General features: G+C 38.3%; 2 protein-coding genes across 5 annotated transcripts in view; one reads left to right on the top strand and one right to left on the bottom strand.

The window, feature by feature from the left end:
- Fkbp15 (FK506 binding protein 15) overlaps positions 1–23322 on the bottom strand; it is an 84173-nt gene that overhangs the window by 27580 nt on the left and 33271 nt on the right. For 3 of the 4 annotated variants that reach the window (XM_023723198.1, XM_023723199.1, XM_023723196.1), the window contains exons 6-15: positions 16035–16177; positions 15577–15634; positions 12462–12569; positions 9711–9816; positions 9027–9133; positions 7227–7407; positions 5854–5963; positions 5446–5553; positions 4950–5044; positions 3844–3946 (exon numbers count right to left, since the gene is read on the bottom strand). In XM_023723198.1, coding sequence (XP_023578966.1) covers positions 3844–3946; positions 4950–5044; positions 5446–5553; positions 5854–5963; positions 7227–7407; positions 9027–9133; positions 9711–9816; positions 12462–12569; positions 15577–15634; positions 16035–16177 — 1119 coding nt within the window. The remainder of the gene's footprint in view (positions 1–3843; positions 3947–4949; positions 5045–5445; positions 5554–5853; positions 5964–7226; positions 7408–9026; positions 9134–9710; positions 9817–12461; positions 12570–15576; positions 15635–16034; positions 16178–23322) is intronic. The other variant, XM_023723197.1, reaches the window with a different exon arrangement.
- On the top strand, positions 17611–19599 carry LOC101583548 (probable RNA-binding protein 46). The gene has a single exon (XM_004638490.3). It carries the CDS (start codon positions 17743–17745, stop codon positions 19183–19185), a length of 1443 nt encoding a protein of 480 aa, XP_004638547.1. The 5' UTR covers positions 17611–17742; the 3' UTR covers positions 19186–19599.

The raw sequence follows: 23322 nt of genomic DNA, 5'->3' as shown, positions 1-23322 counted from the left end.
AATAAAAAAAGATACAAAGGAACGATCATTTTGTATTTATATAAACAAAATAGGATAAATTTACAGCTACTTTCGCTTAATTCAAAGAGAAGAAAGAGGTGTTCTAACAGTGTTTGGACAGAATATCCTGTCTGCTTCTTGTACTATGGATAACCACTAAGAAGATAACAATGTACAATGTATTGATTATCAAAACTGTCCTATTAATCAGCTGTGAAAAAAAAATCAGCTGTGAAACTGTCTCATTCATATTTATTTCTCAATAAAAAAAATAAAAAAAAAAACCTAGAAATAAGAAGTCTGATTCACTGTCATCCTTCAAATGGTCAGTGAAAAGTAAACTATCACAGAGCACAGAGACTTGCATCTATTTGTGGTTCAGAGGATTCATCAGTATCAGAGAAATTACCAACTGCACAAGAACTTGCAGGACCTGAGAACCTGAGAGAAACAGTGGAATGCTGATCATTCTCTTGCCAAAGGACATGGAGAGTCACCCAGTCATTAGCTAGCAAGGCCTACTAGAAGCATAAAAATTAATATATTCACCCAAACACACATGTACATAGACAAGAGAATAGTAATATATTATAGTAACAGTGATTATTTATGAGTAGAAAGATTATAGGTAATTTATATTTTGGTTTTATTTATATTTTTTGAATTTTGTAGAATGAACAGATGCAACTTTATAATTAGAAAAAAGTATATGTATATGTGTGTGTAAATGAATATATGCTGATATATACATGAATACAATTTTGTAAAAAGGCAATGTACATGAATACAATTTTGTAAAAAGGCAATTATCATGTGAAAAAGGCAAACAGTAGAAACCTAGACAGACGGTGGAATGCTGAGGGCTCCTAGATTCCTACCCTGGGCCAAACTCTCATGCTGATATGGAAAGTTGGGAAAAGAAAGTAATGACAGGAAAAACTCAGAATTCAGAAAAACAGAAGACATTAAGCTAGAAATGGGAAAACAGTATCAGAAGAAGCTAGCAGGCGTGCGAGATAGCTCAGCGGACTAAGCCCATGTTTAGGCAAGCACAGAAACCAGGGTTCAATCCTTGGCACCACATGTGCTGCCGGCCCTGCCCCTAGGAATGCTGGGCTGGCCACTGAGACTGGGCGTTGTGGTGCATTCCTGTAATCCCAGCACTGGGTAGGCTGTGACAGAAGGATCACTATGAATCCAAGCTGTGTAGTGAGACACTGTACCAAATGACAGAGAGAGACAGAGAGAGACAGAGAGAGAGCGAGAGACAGAGACACAGAGAGAGAGAGAGAGCGAGTGAGCATGAGTGAGCAAGCTAGCAACTGCACAGGGAAAAAGAACACCACTGACTGGAAGTGAGATCATGAGCAACTCTTCTGCCCTTTCAGAGCCTGTAATCCCACTGTGAAAATAAGATTAAACTATATGATTCCTACTAGTTTTTCCAGCTTTAATCATTATTCCATTGTTTTATATGAAAATATTAATCCCATCACAGAAAAAATAATTTACCAAACATTCACTGACCATTTAACTGTGTCCTGAGCTGTGTCTGAAGGCACAGAAGTGCCTCCAGGCACAGGACCTTGCTTAACTCCCTTTAAGGAGAGATCACAGAGAGACCAACAGTAAGAAGTCAATAAAAAAAATTAAAAAAAATAAAAAAATAAAAAAAAAGAGGGAACACCCAGAAGGGAAGAAATAATGAAATGGTGGCAAGAGAAACATGTGGTACCTGGTACCCACAACATCAAAAATACTGGTACTCAGCATGGGAGATTCCCTCAAGCAGATCTACATGAAAAATGGACTGTAGAATTTAGAAGATGTTTGCTGAGTGTTAGATGTGATTACTGTTCTTACAATTATTATACTATTTTTTTGCTACTACAAACAGAGTATCTGTTGGGTCCAGGGTTAGTACTGTTCCAGACATCTTTGGGATTTAACAACATAAAAACATTTGGGTAGACTGATGAGCTAATTCAGGTGCTGGCAAACTATGGACCATAGGCACGTTGGCACACTTCCTGTTTCTGTAAATAAAGCTCTATTGAGCTGGCCTTAGTGGTATACGCCTATAATCTCAGTAGTTAGGAGGCTGAGCCAGGAGGACTGCCAGCAGTTCACAGCCAGCCAAGGCTACACTGTGTGTTCAAGGCTAGCCTGAACTACACAGGGAGATCCTGTCTAAAAACAAAAACAAAAATGAAACACACACACACAAACTTCATTGGAACGTATACGTCCACACACTCCAGTGATACTCAGTATGCACCACATGCTAAACTTATTAAAAACAAAGATGTCCAGAAGCTGAGTGTAGCAGCATATGCCTGTTGTGACAGCTACTTGTGAGGATGAGACAGGAGGGGCACTGGAGCCCACAAGTTTGAGACCAGCCTGAGCAATAGATCTAGGCCTATATTTCCCCCAAAAAAAAAGTGCTGACTGACACCTCTAGAGACTGTATGAAAATCAGTGAATGTACCTGAGTAAATATCAGAATAAAGGGGAACTTTAAAGTTTTCTCTTGACTAAATATATTTAATTACAGCCTCTGGAGATGATAGTTTTAGTCAAGCTCCCCAAGTGATTGATTCTGAAGCAGCCAGCAGTGTTTGAGGACTGCTGATAAAGAACAAGGATAATAATCATTTATTCCTGAAAAACAAAGTGAGAACAAACACCATATATATTCAAATGTTCCGTGTATACCTAAGGGGAGGGGAAAAGCAAAAAGGAAAAGACTGAGAAAAAAAAAAATTAAAGCAGAGATAGGAGAAATAGTAAAAAGTATATTTTGTGGGGAGTGGCAAAGTGACAGGCTGCCAATTTTGATCTAGACACGAGCACTAGACCACACAACAAACAAGAACTGGCTTAAAGCAGCAATGGGAAAGCAGCAACAGCAGAAATGGACAGCGTTGAGGAGGGCAAGGCACTGCTTTTCTGAGGATAAGGAGTCAAAGATGTGACTTGCCTGGGTACTATGGTTAAGCAAACACAAAGATTAGCCTAAGACCTTAGTAAGGAAACCTTATCATTACCAGAATATGAGAAAGTCAGTGAGTTCCACAGCCCAAAAGAAGGAATATACTTTGGATAAAAGTGTTACTGGAGGGCTGGCCAGGAAGCTCAGCAGACTAAAGCGCCTGCTTAGGCAGACTCAGGGAGCAGGGTTCAATCCCCAGTAGGCTGTGCCAGCCCCACCCCCGGGGTGCGCTGAGAAGGCCACTGAGAATGGGTATGGTGGTGTACACCTGTAATCCCAGTGCTTGGGGAGGCTGAAAAAAGGAGTATCACTATGAGTCCGATCTGTGTAGTGAGATTCTAAACACATTAAAAAAAATGTTACTGCAGCAGTGGCCCACCCCAACACCCACCAGCATCTTCCTGAGTACAACTCCAACAACTATCGAATTCCTCATTCTGAAAGGATCAAAGTCACTGTAAAACTTTAAAACACTTTGGCACATTCAGATAAAAGAACAAACTATGAATAAAGAGGGACAATAGACAATTCTGAAGTCTAATAAAAACAATCTACATACTTGTTATGTTATGGATTTTGTCAAAAGAATCAATAGTTCTTAATGAGCTTGTGTAATTCTTACCTTAGTCAAATTACTAACATGAGCGATTGTTTGAGTCAACTTAGTGCAGAGCACATTATACAACAGAGATGTAGATGATGAGCATATGGACTCTGTTGAAATCTCTAGTTCGCTTCCCAAACATGACAAGAGTTCTGCTGAAAGGCCAGCTGCTAAAGACGTACAAAGGAACACTACTCAGCTCAACATGTCCAGACCTGGGCTTTTCTCTGCACAGTTACTTTACCTTCTCTTGTTCAGCATGCAATACTCTTGCCTGTGTGTTTTCTGTGGCTGTTTGAAGTGAGTTGTTCCTCTTCTCCAACATCAGGTTACTCTGCTCAACATACCTATAAAAGAAGTAAGCCAAAAAAAAAAAAGAAAAGAAATAAGCCAAAAAAAAGCATTCATCGAGCACTGAATGTATGTAGGAGCAACCAGTGCACACTCAGTCCTTGTAACATTGCTCTACACCTTCATCAAAGCAATCCGAAAGCACTGTTTTCCTTAGAGCTGTAGTAATCATGTTTGGAGGTAGCAACCCAGATCAGAGGAGAACTGCTCTGCATAAGGGAAAGGAAAGAAGTTTGAAGGGTACGTGGTAAAGGAGGAATAACGGGGAAAAGAGAAGGAGACAGCTATAAAAAACAGGAAAGAAGAGGAAACTCTGTTCTCTGTCATATGGGAGATAGGAGGCACTGGGTAAGAGAAATAGGAGAATTTTTTAAAGTGTTATAATACTCTCCTGATCCCCAAATCTTTAGAAGGATCCATAAGAATCATAAAAAGCTTGGATTTTATACTGAAATCAGTGAGACTATCATTGGGTTCTGCCCAAAAAGAAGACAGAAGAGCTGCTGTCAGAATTTTCTAAGTAGAAACAGTATTTTAAAAGATGAGGAAATGAGGGATAAATGAAAAGATCAAAGCCAGCAATAAATGAGGGGCAGAGCCAGGAGTTAAGTTAGCCTTCTGAGCTCTTTTTACTGAAAAAGAAAATAAGTAATAATTTATAACAGGCAAAAAACCCAAACAGCAAAACATAGGGAGGCTTCGTGACACAAGCCCAATATCTCAGTACTGTTTTGAGCCTGAAGCAGCAGGTTAGACCCTGTCTCAGAATAAAAAGAGCCAGGACCATAACTTAAGTGAAGGACTCTGGGTTCAATCCCTAGTAACACTAAACAAAAACAAAACAAAAAGATAAAACAATTGGGACTGGAGGTACAGCTCAATGGTATTAACACATGTACACAGAAATATGCTGCCCTTTATAAACATGTGTATTAAACTGGGTATCTGCACATTTAAACCCTTTTATCTATCCTAGCCAGACCCCGTACCTGTCATTACCTCTGATTCCGTTCAATTAGCTCACTAATCTTGTCATTCTGTTCTTCTATCCGACTACTCTTCTCAAGGATCTCTTGCTTTAATCTTTCATTTTCCTAAATGCAAAGTACAGGACATACAAGGTAAGTATCTTAATGGAAAAGTGCCAAATAAAAGGCAATTAACTTGTGACACCGCTAACATATTTTAAATGATAAACTTGATCGTATGTCTCCAGAGATAGAACAGCTAAAGTAACACATCAAAATAAACTGTGGATAAAAGTCACTCCAATGGATTGTGTGTGTAAATGGCTATCAAATGAAGAAAAGTTCTGAAAATAGGGCCAAAAAGCAGTGTTTCCTTCTCACTACATGGCTAAGTCACTTAGACTAAAGCCACAATAGATGCTCCAGAACTTTGTCACCACATGCTCTGTTTCAGGGGTAGAGGTTTTAAAGGGTAGCTCACCTAGGAAGAGAGCAAGGCCAAACGCCATGCTCTTTAGCCGGCTCACCTGAATGATTCGCTGGATGTTGCTCATAATCAGGCTCGTTTCCATAGTAACTGACATGCTAGGCATAAGCATAGAATTGCCAGCACTATGCTTCTGTAATTCTTCAAACTACAAAAATGATGCAAGAGACCTTGTGAGAAAGCTTAAAAAGAGAAATGAGATTTACCCAAGATCCTACAGCTTTTTGAAAGGTTAAGTTTCTGAGGCAACTGTTAAATGTAGCTAGAGCTTTTTCCTGCTAAATGCTAGAGTTTTTTCCTGTTTTTCCCCCAAAATGATGACAACTGGGCTCCTAGGGAAATAACTATGACTCTGAATACAGGAAACCAAGCAAAAGTTTACCTAATGCCCTGTGTACAACCAGTTATACCCCATCTTTCAATATCATCTCAACCTTGACTTGGTTACCTTAGTCATAAGATGATCCATTTTATCAGCCACTTTGCTGACTGCCATTCGAACTTCAGTGTTGTGTTGACGGGCTTCAGTCATGAGAAATGAAGCCATGTCACCTGATCCTAAACAAACATAAGCCAAAAAAAATTTACACAACAGAAGCAGAGGAAACTATAGGATGAAACATCAATAGCTCTTCTACCAGAAGGAGGAAAAATACATCCTAGGAAATATCATAGGTGATTTTGCACTGTCAGGAGAAACGTAAAAGAGCTAATAAAGGAAAAGGGGTTCAGACTATAACTAAGCTGTGATCTAGAAAAATGAATTGAGGGCTATTGTCTGGTCCAAAGGCACCAGTATTCCCACTTCTAGACTGCTAAAGCCCTGGCAGCCTACTCTATTTCCTCATTCATCCAACGGCATGCCAGTCACTGTACAGCAGTGAATAAGTGAACACGGTTCCTGGCCTTGGTGGGCTCTCAGTGTGATGCAGAAGCTGACATGTAAACTCAATGAAGTACTTTAAATTCAAAAAAAGGACAATGTACAAAGTCCGAAAAGGTGAGACTCATTCACCACTGTGTCCCTGGGATGGACAGATGATGCCAGTCAGAGAATGATGGATGCAAAAGGGCTTTCCAGATGGAGAAGGGAGAGGGCTCCTGAGCAAAGGGTGTATCCAGGAAGCAATTACCATTCTGGAACCACAAGTCATGTTGTAGGATGTACCTGCTTCTTCCTGCCACAATTCGAATACTAAAGGGATTGCTAAGCAAAAGACAAACTGCAGAACAAAATACCATCATCACAGATATTTACATTTTTTTTTTTTTTTTTTGCAGTTATTCCTACATGATACCCACCTTGTATGCACACAAAATAGCAGAAAGGTCACCAAAGTAAATGTTAACAATGGCTTCCTATGATCAAGGGGCATTAATGATTTGGAAAGAAAGTAACTCTTTATACTCCTTTGAATTGTTTGAAATTTTAACATTTTTATCATAATTAAAAGTTTTAACAAAGTAGTTTTCATTGAGCTACTCAACACTCACAAGCAGGTTTCATGCTTTCTCTCTATAAATTGTAGCTACCCTGACAGGAGTTAAAAGGGCTGGTAAGAGAAAATGCAAGGAAAAAACAAATGGGCATAAAGAAACTTTTGAAGATAATAGAAATGTTCTAAGAATGGGCTGTGGTAATGAGTATACAGTTCTCCAAATTTCCTTAAAAATCTTTAGTCTATGTATCTAAAATGACAGAATTGTATGGCACGTTCCAAAAAGAAAAGGTAGAGAGCTACCAGGTACAAACAAATACAGGATGGAGAAAGGACAGTACAGTGAGGGTGGAAGACAAGAGAAGAGAGAATCACTCCATACCTTGAAAATGGGGAGGCTGGGACAGTGGTGCTGGGTACAACGGCCGAACAGACTGCAGCTGTGAGGTTACTGAGGATGCCTGAGGATACGTGTAGGCTTGCATAACTGCATAGGGCTGAGGGGGAGCCAAGCTACCGGTACCTACAAAATCTTCTTGTCTTTCTTTATGCCTTGCGCTTTCCTATGGTAGGATAAAGTAGACAAATGATAAGGAGACTCACACCCACTGAAGTTGGAGAAGGATAAGATTGGGGTTAGGCAGGGGTAACAAGTGCACCAGTAATCTGGAGGACCCAGGGGTTACTATCAGGAAGTCCGGCCCAGAAATTGAGGGATGATGTCATAGCTCACTACGCAGTCCTCCAGTAATAAGCATCAATGAAGTAGGATTAGGTCCCCACCCTTGGGGCCTACTGTTTTAAGAATTTTTAAACTAAGAAAACTCTCCTTAGTTTCTACTGAGGCAAAAAGATACTCTCACTGAGGTTCCAAGACAAATCATCCAGTTTCCAAAGGCTGCCTCTCCCTTCCTAGTCTGTGATGCTTATCTGTGTGACCAAGAACTCTTTTCTCTGAACCCATCACCTCAACTGTAAAATGGAGACAATAATATCACTCTGTACCATTATACTGACCAAATAAAGCGATATAGTTTAAGTTCTTAACAACTAGTAAACAGACTGCCTAAAAGATAGTACATAATAGCTGCTATCATTTTAATGAGGGCAGTTATTCGTCCCCAAAATATAGAAAGCCAACCCATTTCCAAGAACAGATACAATGCTTTATCTATTGTTTAAAGAAGAACAACAAAATCTATATTTGACAATGGAGTAGGACTTTTCGGTTTTGATGCCCCCTAACCTAACAGAGTACAGCCTCCCAGTATCACTCCCACCCCTCCATCTAGAATTGCCAAGGAAGGCTCTGATGTCACTGAGTGTACATCTTACTCATCAGGGCAGAAGAAAGAATCCACTGTCCTAGCAAACAGGAGAGGCAAACAGGCTACTTCCACTATCTTCTGTGGCAACAGAAAAAAATAAAAACCTAAAAATCGTACTTCAAGAGATCACTTTCGGATCACACTGGAATCCGGCTGTATTTTCTATTCAGCCTTCACCCTCAACTGAAAGACATCCTGGCCAGTACCATGCAGAATACTACCCTACCAACTGTGAGAAAAGAACACAGAAGATGTGAGTGTATATGCCTCACCTAGATATGTATGAAAAGGAAAGGAAATGTGCTGAGAGCTGATGAAGTTGGGAATAGGTCAAATATGTAAGAGCAGGACTAGGCCTCCCTGACTAAATCTATCAAGCTACCTCAGTCCCAAGAGAAGCATCCAGCCTGGTCAATGTCAGCTATTAGTTACTGGGCAACCTTGTCACATGATATGAAATTGGCACAGGCATAAATAAACCCCCCTACTCAGGCCACCACCTGACCCAGCTCTTGTCTATCTGTTCCTCATTCCTGCCACTGTTTCTCCCGGTGGAGTCCAAAGGATCCCTACCAAAATACACTGATTGGACCTTTGCTAGGTGCCAGACCCAGGCCTAGGCCTTAATTTTCACATCTTATAAAGCAAGTAATTCTTTGTCTGGTTTAGAAATAACCAAGTTGTGATTCAAGAAAGGAAGAAAAAAATTACAAACTCTGACTTTAGGAGACAGCTACTATGTGAAAAGGAAAGAAATAATCTTCCTACAGGTGTGCAGGAAGGAGAAAAGAGACTCACTAGAATCATAATGAATTATAATTTATAATTACTATAATGTTTTAAAATGTTGTTACCTGAAAGGACTGGGTATTTCCAGACACAGCTGAATGGGAATCAAGAGATGCAACTTGCACCAAGGCATCAGTGAGTGCTTGGAGCTGAGAAACAGATGGCTGAGGTGCTAGGATAAAGCAAAACATTTCTACTGTTAGCCATCTTTGTTTCTTTTTTTGCGGAACTGGGGATTGAACTCAAGCCCTTGTGCTTGCCAGGCAAGTGCTTATTCTACTAAGCTGTCTCCCCAGCCCCATCCTTGTTTCTTGGTATGAGTCTAGACTAGCACTTTAAAGACCCCTGTGCTTCAAACCCACTTTCCTTACACTACCTCCTAAAACCAACTACACTGGTGTTCCGGGAATGGGCCAGTGGAAGGAAACTAGGTGTTCTCACGTGTATCTGCCTCAGGTCTGTGATCCCATCAGCTGACAGGAAGTACAGAATAATATACAGGGAGATGTCTCAAGTAGCTGAGTTCACATGTCTAAAACTGGTAATGTGACACAGCAGAAGTCATAATAAACAGACCAAATGCATCTCTAGGTAGGAAAATGCCCTACACAGGGGCAAACTGATTGAGTTAGGTACCTCGTCCAGCCTTTAATACTAAAATAACAGTATAAGGAACACTGATCACTGATGATTGTTTTGGTACTGACCCAATTCATAGACACAGAACCTCAAGATGTTTCTCTTCTTACCTTGTGAGGACATCTGTGGTAACACTGGATGGGTGGCTCGCTGAAGAGAGGGCTGGGTAGGTGGCACCACCAGGGGCTGCCCAGGTCCTCGAAGAGCATTCACATCCTGAAACAGGCAAAAGGCTTTAACTACATTGGGAGTCCTTAGCTGAAAGCTAGAGCTGACCGTCTACTTTTAGCCTGCTTCCAAAAGAATGTTTTCAGTACAGGAGACAGGAAAAGCTTTCTGCTTAGAAAGCTAAGATTTGAGGGTGTGGGTTGTGGAGAAGAACTACTCAATTATGCAATACAGCAAAAAGTGCTTCCCCATGGAAATCATAAATAACTGAATACAGTTGATTTCCACAAATGTTCTAATATTTTCTTGTCTGAAACAGCCAATGAGTAGTTCTCTGTAATGCATCATTTCCCAAACCAGCTGCCACCTTAAGACTGACCTAATCTATTCCCACAAAAGAAGAGCTCTCTCAAGGAACCATGAATGACTGAACCTTTCCTCTCCCTCCAAATCATCTCCACAGGCTTCAAAGCATCCAGTAAAAATCAGATACAGTGGTTTCACAGCACCTCATTAATCACGATAATGCTTAAAGTATCAGTTTGGTTAATACAGCTTTAGAGTGTTTCCCGTTCTTTCTTTTTATGAAATCCAAACTTTACTCAAAATCAAAACTAAATAGAGTCATCTCTATCTTCACACTTTATACAAAGAACAGAGCATCTTGAGGCACAATATACAGTGACTGTAATATTTTTGCTATAATGGTTCAAGGGCTGAACTCTCTTGGTCATTCTTTTACTTCAGAACTTCCTCTCATCTCAGATGTTTTCTGGAAAAACATCTCCACTTTACGTCATTATTGCTCAACATCAACCTAAATGTTTAACAACAGAGTAGAAGGCTGTGATAAATCAACATAGAACGCTGAGTTACTTTTAAAAAGAGTATTTTGTTTAATTATTTGACCTATTGATATTAACATAAATGTGTATAACAGTTAAAAATTCTGGTTACAAAGCAATATATAAAAACACCCGGGGCCAGGGAGATGGCTCAGTGGAATAAGCACTTCCCCAGCAAGCGCAAGGGCCTGAGTTCAATACCCGGTTCCGCAAAAAAAAAAAAAAAAAAAGATTTAAAAACACCCTTTTCATGAAATATGATTCTTATTTATAATGCAGAATTATTTTACAAATAGCACTTCAAATTTTTGTTAAGAACACTATACTATTCAACTTTTGTTTCAGGGTTCAAACAAACAATAATAAAATAAAAGGTCTTAGAAATACTGTCTTCCTTTAAAATGTTAAGTCTACTTAGATCTTATTCAAAAGGAAATAAGACAAAATTATAAAAAACAAAGGCTATTTAAAAAAAAATTGGGGGCTGGGGAGATGGCTCAGTAGAATAAAAGCTTCCCTGGCAAGCACAATGGCCTGAGTTCAATCCTCGGTTCTGCCAGAAATAAAAAATAAAAATAATAAACAATAAATAAAAAAAAATTAAGAGCAACATCTTAATTTTATATTAAAGAAAGTCTTAAAAGTCAATCTTTCTCATGTATTCAATTAAGAAAGTGTGGATTTATTCAATAAGGTACTAACCATCAGGAAAAGAATTAAGTTAAAATTGAGTTACTTCGTGGGGCCAGGGAGATAACTCAGTAAAATAAGTACTTGCCTCGTAAGCACAGGGTCCTGAGTTCAATCCCCCGTACCACAAAAAAAAAAAAAAAAAAAAAAAAAAATTGCTCAGGGATGGGGATATAGCTCAGTGGAATAAGCACTTCCCTGGCAAATGCAAGAGTCTGAGTTCAATCCCTGGTTCTGCCAAAAAAAATTAAATTAAGTTACTTCATATGATACACCAAATAGTAGAAGAATTAAAAATTTAGATCTTGGGCTGGCGAGATAGCTCAGTGGAATAAGTGCATGCTTAGGCAAGCACAGGAACCGAGGTTTGATTCCTGGCACCACAGGTTGCCCCAGCTCTGAACCCAGGTGCACTGGGCCAGCCACAGAGACCAGGTATGGTGGCATACACTTGTAATCTCAGTGCTGGGGCAGCTGAAAACAGGAGGATCACTAGGAGTCCAAGCTGTGTAGTGAGACCCTGTACCACATACATACATACATACATACATACATACATACAAATAAATATTTAGACCTTAATATGAAAAACTTTCTAAAAGGTACATGTGAAAAATGCACATATTTTCTAATATCTGAAAGTGGGACAGCTTTCTAGGTGCAATGTCAAAAGCAAAAGAACAAGGGAAGAAACATTTAATTTCAATAAAAGTCTTAAACTTCTAATTAAAAACAAAAAGTACCATACGCACAAAGTTAAGAGACACAACAGTTTGATCTTTAAATGGTAAGAAACAACACTGGGAAAACCAACACTAACCAAAAAGATCTAAATGTTCAATCAGCAAGTATGAATTGGGCATCCTGCTGCCTAATGACTGATATTTAATATTTGACAAGATTTTACTGAATGAAGATTAACTTAACTACTTTAAACTGCCCATTTCTTTTGGTAGCTATATGGAATTACTTCTGTTTTTTCAGGGAAAAGCTAATTACAGTAGAAACATATACAACAATATTGATTTCTGAAATTTTGCACAAAAGCCTTCTAAATAATTGCTCTGAGTTTCAAGTCAGAAAAAAGTCATTTAAATGAAAGGAACAAAAGATGGCAGCATTTGTGCTCCTTATTCTAACACGGCAAGGGGCACATACTTCAGTTTCTGAGTCATTGGAATCCAGCTGTGGTGGAAGGATGGGCAGCATGGGCTGGCCCATTTTAGCCATCCGAGAGATCAACTTGGCCTTGGCAGTATCAGGACTCTATAAAAGAAAGTCACACAAATCATTTTCATTAAGGTTCATAGCCTTCAGGCAGCTCTCTCTTTCTTTGGCTCTCGTATCAAATCCTCTTCAAGTCCCCTACCATATCTCTTTGAAACCATTTTGCCTAAAAATTGAAAATTAATGATGTCTTGCACAGAAGCATATAATTAATTACAGCAGTAAAAGTAATTCCCTACTTGTTTGGAACACAATGGCTTTATATGTATTATCTCTTCATTATTTCTTTAAGTCTCCCCACTGGGCATAATTATTCTCACTTTGCAAATGAAAAACTGTTGGAGATCCAAGCTACACAAGGTTAAGTTGCTGAATACAGGGACCTCTGGCTGTGATGGAAAAAAAGCATATGCACAGTGCTCTGAAGTCAAGATAAACATCACAGCTGAAGCAGACAAGGACATGGGCTGCTGACACCCCCTGTTCCACAGCAATAACACTGCCAACCTGAGAGATAAGATAGTTTTTTAATTAGCAAAATTTACTGCTTTGAGAGAAGTCTTTGTACTGACTCCCAAGGTCCTGCTCAGTACCCCTTTCCTTTATTTAAAATCAAATAAACAGGGCTGCTCAGAAAAGTTCGTCTCTACTCCCAGAGAGTCGCCAAGTCCCTGAGCAAATTTTGACTTTCCTGGGTGCTCCAAAATCACAATTCTAATCTCTTTTACATAATCTGTTCATCATTCACTTGTTTAGAAAATTGGGGCTAGGTCAAGATCCTGATAAAAAACTAAGGCAGAGATGGTAGGGGAAGAGGCATTTTTGGAGAGAATCCTCTCAAAAGCCTGAAGCAATTCAGTAGGTAGATACTCAGAAGACATTTATGGAGAGAAGGATACAGGAGCTCTTTGTTCTAACTTGGGTTTCATTTAACTCTGACTTAACATGGGCCACACACTAGGCTCTATGCTAGAAGCTTCTTTATCAACTGGTCCAAACAGTCTTCAAAGTGAGAGTACATGACCCTAAAGGTGCACAAGATGATCTTGTCGGTGCAGAAAGAAATGATCATTTCCTCCACCTGTAGTATTTTTCAGCTATCAACATAAAACATTGTTTGTTTACAGGGATTACAACTATATAACTTGTCAACAGATGTACCTGGCAGTCTATGTATATTGTTTTCTTAACTGATGGATGTACATAATTAAAAGAAGTTGGATACATCAAGAGAGGGAGACTAGACTAATTATATAAACCACATTCACACAAAGAAATATGACCTACAGATTATAGAAAGATTAAGATTAAAAAAATAAAAAAGAAAGATTAAGATCACTCTCTACACACTAAGATGAACAGATACCGTATATATCTATACAGCTATATATAAAAAGCAAGGTACATAATATATATAGCATGCTATTTTGTGTGGGAAAGGAGGGAACATGAAAATATACATTCCTATTTGCTTGCACCTGCATAGATACACTGAACAACTGAAAGTAGTTACCTCATGGGTATGAGATGGAATATGGTGGGTAGGAACAGGAATAAGAATGAGAAGTTAAATATATTTGTTATAATACACTGATAATTGTACTATATAAACATAATACCTATTTAAAACAAAAAAATAAAAACTAAAAAGAGCAAAATGATTTAAAAAAAAAAAAAAAAAGACTTGGGAAATCCTTACAACCTACCTGAAGATACTGATGCTCAGAAATAGGTGGCAAGAGGAGCTATGAATGGAGTAGAACAAAACCCATATTGGACAGTTTTTATAACTAAGATTACAATTATTTTAGTTTTCTTCTGATTCTTTAACTGAACTAACTGGGTTTAGGAGGTTTAACACATCTCAGATAATTATATGCTGTGTGATTTCTGCTTTCGGCTAAATACAAACAGGTGAACTAGGATTGGAGTGAAATGAAGCATCAACTTCACTCAGTGTTCCTATTGCTTCCCAGTGTGGCATATGAAGGCCACAGGGCTTCAGAATTGAAGTGCCATAGCCACCACGTGGTCCACACACAACACACTTGACTCTTCCCAAACAGGGAGGATTGCAGTAAAACACCCTATCTATCCTTCCTAAAAACAGTTCTTACTAAACAGTACACTATTTCATAAAATAAAAACAAAAACAAAAACAAAAAAACAGTATGCTGTTCCTTCCATCTCACAATTGGGCAAATACAAAAGTCCAATGACCTACTCAAAGACAGTTAGTTGGTGAATTTAATTTCAAATTCCTCTGAGCCAAGAAAAGTTTGAAGGAGATATGTAGCATTAGCAATAATTATAACAACAAGGGCTAATATGTATTGAACTTTTACAATATGCCAGACACAATAATAAAAACTCATAAGCACTAGTTCATTTAAAATTCATAAACACATCTGAGACCAGTAACTATTTCTACTTTACAGACGAGGAAAACAAAGAGATTACATAAGTTAAAGCTGCTTAAAATAGCAGAGAAAACTGAGGATTAACCACTAACATACTCTTGGAACAATATTTTTTAAATCAAAGTTCCTTTAGCTGTAGGGCTTCTCCCCAACATAATGTCATTCTCCTAATAACATGTAATCATAGCTACCACTTTTAAAGCTACCATATTTTACACAGGCTCTGAACTTAGAGCTTACAAATATCTCTTATTTGGACAAAAATTGTAATAGAGGGTTTTAAAAATTATTTCCATTCTATGACAACCCACTCAGAACCTCTCCTATCTCTCAGGAGATATTCTTTTCCCCATTCCTATTTCCTATTCCTTTTCTTCAATGAATTTTTCTACACTTAATTTTTAAAATTTCCATCCTAACAACAAAGAAGCTAAAGATCTGACAAATGAGATAATTTTCTCAAGAACTGCCTATGTGAAAGTTAGGTTAACTTACACTTATAGGAACCATTGATTTCTAGGTAAATTGAGTATTTGTAATTTTTTTTTTTGTCCTCTAACCCACTATCTTTCAGGCATCTGAAACCTAAGCACACTGGGGGAAGGACAACAGATTCTTATACTCACTGAGTTCACTGTAAGCTGTTCATTCAGGGAGTTAGACTTGGCTCGAAGAGCTGGTTCTCTAAAAGAAAGAGGTATCTTGAGATAAAAACAAAATCCACAACCACAAACCTAGATTATGCTGGGTGAACAAACTGTTTTTGAAAATGTTCACGTCTTTAGTTTGCATAATCTTTGAATCCTGGTGCAGATAAATGTTTGTTTTTCTTTTTATGTACACTCTTGAAAAAATATACATTTTTTGCTCAATTTTTTCCCATTATTTTGTAAGTGTTCTTATGTGAGTTAGTGGTTTTACAGACCATGAATATTTATTCTTTATCAGAAATACTTTTCCCATTTCCCTGATTCTACTTTTCTCCAGTTATTTAAAATTACTATAGTTCAGTCTTTCTTCTGAAGCCCTCCATGAATCACTTTTACAAACAATGAAAGGGCTTGGTATCAGGCCAGTGACTTACCCTGATCTGAAAGGCACTGACGTGGGTGGTGACACAAAAGGATCCGCAGCATGGCTGTCAGCACCAGGTGTGGGAGAAGGGGCTGCAGAGTCCCGGGAATTAACACCATGCCCATCACAGCCAGAATCTCTGGCAAACTTCACCTGCAGAAAGAGCCAGCACAGGTAAAACAGGCTATAAATAACCTTTCCCATCCTCAGGCCTCTCATTTTACTTATTCTTTATCATACAAACCATCACCTGTTCATTGCAGGCAAATCAGAAAAGTTAAAAAAAAGGAAAAGGAAATGGTCACTTGGGATTCAGGCACCATTATCTGTATATGTACATACATGTATTTTTCTTTTTACAAATGAGTCATCCTATTTTGTAACCTGCTTCTGCATTCACTGACATACTAACATACTTCTGTCACTAAATATTAATTGTCAACATTATTTTTACTATCGAAGCATATGTCTGCCTCTAAGGGTCATGTGCTTTGCTGCTATGATCTACAGGGAAGTCTCCAGAGTGTGTTTAAAATAGAAGCAATAAATATCTATGGCATTACAAAATATAGTTCACCAATTCCTGTTATATAGCTTAGCTTATATAAATAATGCTTCTATGAATAGCTTTTTATCTACATCTTTCAAATAATTTAAAAAATTTCCAAAGTAGAAATTTCAAGAAGTGCACCTATGATCCCAGCTACCTGGGAAGCCAAAGCTGAGAATGGGGGATCACAAATTTAAGATCAGCTTGGGCAATTTAGGGAGATTCTGTCTCAAAAAAACAGAGCCAGGCATGGTGGCCCACATCTGTAATCTTCGTAACAGGGAGACTGAAGTAGGAAGATCACTGTCAGTTCAAAGTCAGCCTAGGATACATAATGAATTCAAGACCAGCCTGAACTGCAGTGAGACCCTGTATCAGAAAACTAAAATAAATCATTTTTTAAAAATTCAAAATCACTGAGCATGGTCGCACATGCTGGAAGTTGAGGCAGGAGGACTGCTGTGACTTTTAGGCCAGACTGGGCTACCTAGGGAGTTCCCAGACTGGCCTAAACTACACAGCAAGACCCTGCCTCAAAGAGAAAGAAAAAGAGAGAGGGAGGGAGGGAAGGAAAGAAGGAGGGAAGGAAGTAGGGAGGGAAGAGAAAGGCAGATAGGTAGGTTGTTAGGTCTGGAGGCATTGCTCATAGGTAGAGTGCCCTGGGGCTTAGTTTCCAGTACGAAAAAGAAAAAAAAGTTTGACCATTTAACTTCATTTTCAATTTCATCAGCTTGAGAGCTACCCGGGAAATTAGCAAAACACACTTGTGGGTTTGTCCGGTGCTCGATGCTTTAAGGTCTACATCGCATCTGGTCACTGACCTCTTCCTCTCTGGTGCTGTTCCTCTATTCTGCTGCCAAACAGCCACCGCGAACTAAACAGCTTTGCTCTACTCGGCCCTTATTCTACGATGTTCCCGCCTAGGAGCCGGCCAATCATGAACTCAGTCTTGTGAAACTGTGAGCCAGGTATTGGCCAGCAAGCGCAGTGCGCTCTGGGAGCCCAGCAGAGGCGGAAGGACCTGCTCGAGCCCTCCTCCTGGGGGCGACGCCCCTCCCCCATCTACTGGCACAGAACGAAGGAAGCGGTTTGTTGTCGTTAAGTCTCCGGGATTTAAGGTTAACCTTTTAATACTAAAAGGGGAAATGCAGCCGTGAATGAAGAAAACATGGATGGAACAAATGAATGCAGTAAAGGTCGAACTGGTACGCAGAATGAAGCAGCACTGCTTGCTTTAATGGAAAAAACTGGGTATAATATGGTTCAGGAAAACGGACAGAGGAAATTTGGTGGTCCTCCTCCAGGTTGGGAAGGTCCACCTCCACCTAGAGGCTGTGAAGTTTTTGTAGGAAAAATACCTCGTGATATGTATGAAGATGAGTTAGTTCCTGTATTTGAACGAGCTGGGAAGATATATGAATTTCGACTTATGATGGAGTTTAGTGGTGAAAACAGAGGTTATGCATTTGTGATGTATACTACAAAAGAAGAAGCCCAGTTGGCCATAAGAATTCTTAATAATTATGAGATTCGACAAGGGAAGTTTATCGGTGTGTGTGTGAGCTTGGACAACTGCAGATTATTTATTGGAGCTATTCCAAAGGAAAAGAAGAAAGAAGAAATTCTGGAAGAAATGAAGAGGGTTACAGAAGGAGTTGTAGATGTCATTGTTTATCCAAGTGCGACTGATAAGACCAAAAATCGCGGGTTTGCTTTTGTTGAATATGAATCTCACAGAGCCGCTGCTATGGCTAGAAGAAAATTAATCCCAGGAACATTCCAGCTGTGGGGCCATACCATTCAGGTCGACTGGGCTGATCCAGAGAAAGAGGTTGATGAGGAAACTATGCAAAGAGTTAAAGTTCTCTATGTGAGAAATTTAATGATCTCAACTACAGAAGAAACAATTAAAGCAGAATTCAACAGGCACAAACCTGGTACAGTTGAACGAGTAAAAAAACTTAGAGATTATGCTTTTGTCCACTTTTTCAACCGAGAAGATGCTGTAGTTGCTATGTCTGTTATGAATGGAAAGTGCATTGATGGAGCAAGTATTGAGGTAACACTTGCAAAACCAGTAAATAAAGAAAATACTTGGCGGCAGCATCTTAATGGTCAGATAAGCCCCAGTCCTGAAAACTTGGTTGTGTACGCTAACAAAGAAGAGAGCCATCCAAAAACTCTAGGCAAGTCACCAGCTCTTCCTGCTCTTCTCAATGCACAACATAGCCCAAGCCCTCCTGAAATTGAAAGATGCACTTATCCCTTTTTTCCTGGGACAAAGCTTACTCCAATTAGTATGTATTCTTTAAAGTCCAATCATTTTAATTCTGCAGTAATGCACTTGGATTATTACTGCAACAAAAATAACTGGTCACCACCAGAATATTATTTATATTCAACAACCAGCCCAGATGGAAAAGTAGTCTTGGTATACAAAATAGTTATTCCCGCTATCACAAATGGCTCCCAGAGTTACTTCATGCCAGACAAACTCTGCTCTACATTAGAAGATGCAAAGGAACTGGCAGCCCAGTTTACATTACTTCATTTGGACAGAGAACACAATCTCTTCAGCCTGGACCTGTGTAGAAGAATTTGGAGACAATAAGCAGGTCCTTTCTGACGTTGCTTGAACTTACTCTCCTGCAGTTATCTCATTCTTATTGGCTAAAAATAATGCTTATGTGTTACAGGTCTACTTTATGGTACCAGGACAGTATTACAGAGAAAATAATTCTCTTATCTGTACAATAAATGACCTAATTTCTCTCCTTCCATTCCTTAAAACACCCTAAGTTTTATAAGTAACCACTTTATAGTCATTGTCATACCTTTGACTTACTTTACACTAAAGAACATAGTTGAATTTTTGAAAAGTACAAGATTTACCAATTTGGTCTTTAATACATAATTATTATAGTTAAAGCAGGAAATTATTGGTACATATGAATGTAAATTGTAGAAAAATAATATTTTGAATATAATTATTTTTAATAATTTGTTTTAATTTTTGAATATTTTTCTATACAAGTTGATAGTGATTTCTTAAACTTTGTCCTAAAGATGATTCATTTTACTGTTTTGTGGTACCAATGGTACTCTTACTACTAACCTGGTACATAAAATCATATAAATGTTTGCATTAGCATTTAAACAATACTGTATTTAATAATAATAAGTTAGTTTATGGCAAATATTTGTGCAGATTTGATGGCTAATAGTTTTCTAAAAAGTAACTATGAATTGTTATTTTTTCTTCATGAACTACCTTTCAATGTTATAAGCAAATTTAAAAGAAGACGCTTTGTGGAGCAAGAGAAACTTCCTCTCTCTATGTTAAAAAAGTACCAAGAACACATTGTAACAAGATCTCTGAAGCATTGTGTCAGTGAAGGAAAACAACGCTGACTTGATAAAACTATGAAGATTTGCAATGCGGTATACATAGCAGTAATCTTTACCAGTATCAAGATTTTGAATCTTAGAATGTTATGTTAAAATGTGATTATAGTTTAATGCTTTGTCTCTTTAAATGAAACTTATGTCCATAAAGATGTGCAGTGTAATTGTCCCTGTATTTATTTAGAGACTACAGTTTCCATTGCAGCTCAATAAACAGCTTTTGACCTGTTGGTGCTCCCTTCTCTTCTGGGATTCTCAGTGTGCTTCCTTATTCTTTAAGGCATTATATCTTTATCAAAGTTTTCCCTGGTCACCAATAATATCTCTTGCTACTTGAAGCTGTATTAGACAATGACTATGTATCGTTAATCAGGCCTCATTCCTGTACAGAAAAGCTGTGAACACTAGTATGAACATTATTTGGTGTAAAGCATAAAGAAAAAGTGTTTTAGGGGTCTGAAGAGATAGCTCAGAGATATAAGCACCAGCCTGGCAAGCGCAAGGTCCTGAGTTCGATCCCCATTCCAAAACATAAAATACTATTTTATTTTAGAATCAGATTTGCACATTTGGTTTTAAAAATAATATATGCCAACATACTAAACATCAGCTATAATTCAGATTAACAGAACTGTAGAATTTATAAAAATGCAATGATTGAAAAGTTATTCATTAGTTTAGCAAACTGCTACTCTTTTTAAACTTTGAATTTTCTTGTAATACCTGAGTGGGTAATAGATCCCAGTAGTTTATTTTTCATGTTACTATCTTTGCAAAATACAAATATTAAGCCACTGAAAAGAAGTTATGCTAAATTTGATAACCAAGGATCATTATCTCTATTGGAGACTGAAACAATTTTACATTAGGTAGGAAGAAATAATGATACAGAAAGATTATAAAGTGCATAGGCAAATGTCATGCAATACAAAAGACAATAGAACCTACCATTATGGTCACTGAAAATAGCTATAAATATTTCAGTCAATTATTTGTTACAGAAATATTATCTAAGTTGCTTTTAAGTAAGATATACTTAAAGTTTTTATAGTTATGCTCCACTTGTGTTCTTAATATTCACTGTATTTGAATAAGTGTTAAGACTTTTAATGCTGAAATTGTGCTGATTTTTTTACTTGAATTTGAACTCAGACATTAAATTTGTGATGGTTTTAGAAAAAAGAAAGATGGGCTGGGGAGATGGCTCAGTGGAATAAGCGCTTGCCTACCAAGCACAAGGGCCTGAGTTCAATCACCGGTTCCGAAAAAAAAAAAAAAAGAAAGAAAGAAAGAAAGAAAGAAAGAAAGAAAGAAAGAAAGAAAGAAAGAAAGAAAGAAAGAAAGAAGAGACTGTGAGCCAAATAAAACACTGGTTTAAGTTGTGTCAGGTAAAGCTGACCAACATAAGAGGTATGCTGATTTCCAAGACTTCTAATATAATCTTAAATTTCCCACCGTAAGGCCTAAAGCAGGAGCTCACATGTGTAACAGCAGCACTTAGGAGTTGATAAGGCGGGAAGGTTGTAATTCTGAGGGAAGCCTGGACTATCAAATGAGACTCTTATCTCAAAACATAAAAGCAACAAGAAGTTCCTACCAGAAAGAATGAGCTAAACTGGATATAGTGGCACACACCTGTACTCCCAGCACTCAGGAGGCTGAGGCAGGAGGACCACTGTGAGTTCAAAACCAGCCTGGACTACACAGCAAGACCCTGTCTCAAAAGTGAGCTAGTTTATATACTCCAAGTAGTGCATAAATCGTCCTTAACACTCATGCTATACTAGAGGCTGTCACGTTCTACCAGCCTTGTCAACATTAATATGATGTCAAACTAATTATCTGAATACTGGTAAAATAGTTTTTTTTTTTTCCTTATGTTTACAAAATGCTAGGGGAAAGAGAGGGAGGGAGGGAGGAAGAGACAAAGGGAGGAAGAGATCCTTTCTCCTATCCAAGCAGGATTAATAGCCACATGAAAAAAATGACCATATTTGTTATCTGTATTGTCTTTTTAGTTTACAGTCATAAATACTATCACATTCAAACCAAAAAGCAAAGTCACTCTGGGAAGAGGAGGTATTCATCAGAATTTTTTTTTTATTTTTAATAGAAATTATACAAGTTTATGACTTTTCTGTTTAATTTACGTACCTTGTACAGAGTCTCACTACACAGCTCGGACTCAGAGTGATCCTCCTGTTTTCGGCCTCCCAAGTGCTGGGATTACAGGAGTGCACTACCAGGCCCAGTCTTTGTGGGTGGCACGAAATGCAGTACTGGGGATTGAACTCGAGTCCCTGAGCTTGCCTAAGTGAGCACTTAGTCCACTGAGCTATTTGGCCAGCGCATGACAACACTTTTAAATGGTACAAAAAGATGGGATATGAAAAAGTTTCTGAACTCTATTTCCATTTTCCAATTTAGAGAAAAACTTTCAATCATTTCTTTTGATGTTTCTAAGGCCAGGAATGGTGGTACCTGCCAGTAATCACAGCACTTAGGAGACTGAGGGAGGAGAGCTGCTGTGAGTTCAACACCAGCCTGAATTACATAGTAAGGCTCTGTTACACACACACAACAAAACCAAACCAACCAAAAAAGCTTCCAGAAATTTTCTATAAATATGTGGTCATGGATCATATACATGTATGACTGTTTGTATACATATATGTGTATATATGTGTGCGTATGTGTGTATACATACACACAAAGAGACCATGCTATCCCTATTGTTCTGCCACTTGTTTCTTTCACTTAACAACAAATTATGCATTTTCTTTTCATAGGACTACAGCTTGAATCAGGACCTTGGGTCTGTTAGGCAAGTACTCCACCACTGAGCTACATTCCCACCCCTTCTTATAAAGTTTTTATTTTGAAACAGGGTCTAAGTTGTGCAGGTTGGCCTCATATTTTTCAGTCCTCCTACTTTAACCTCTGGAATAGCTGGGATTACAGGAATTCACCACCATGTCCAACTTAGTTTATGTATATCCTTTAGGGTTACATAAAGATACACTCTTAAAATAGATAACCTAACCAACGCTTAGGTTATTTCCAGTTTTCTACTATTATAAACAATTAGCAGAAAAAATAAAATATACACATGATATATATCTTCACATATTTATGTCAATGCATCAATAGGACTGATTTTTTTTGTTTTTGTATTTTAGGGAAGGGCCTACAGGGTATTCAGGGTCTCACTACTAGATTGGACTCATAGTGATCCACCTGTTTACAGCCTCCCAAGTGCTGGGACTACAGGTATGTGCCACCATGCCCAGTCTCAACTGCCGTCTCAGAGTGCTTACAGGTGCTTTAATCCACTGAGCTATTT

The sequence above is a fragment of the Octodon degus genome, unplaced genomic scaffold (assembly GCF_000260255.1).
Source record: "Octodon degus isolate 3935 unplaced genomic scaffold, OctDeg1.0 scaffold00098, whole genome shotgun sequence".
NCBI classification, from domain to species: Eukaryota; Metazoa; Chordata; class Mammalia; order Rodentia; family Octodontidae; genus Octodon; species Octodon degus.
The sequence above is the reverse complement of the archived record's forward strand: the minus strand, read 5'-3'. Positions and strand labels throughout refer to the sequence as shown.

Coding starts and splice junctions, on each gene's coding strand:
- LOC101583548 (XM_004638490.3), top strand. CDS start 17,743: ATGGATGGAACAAATGAATGCAGTAAAGGTCGAACTGGTACGCAGAAT.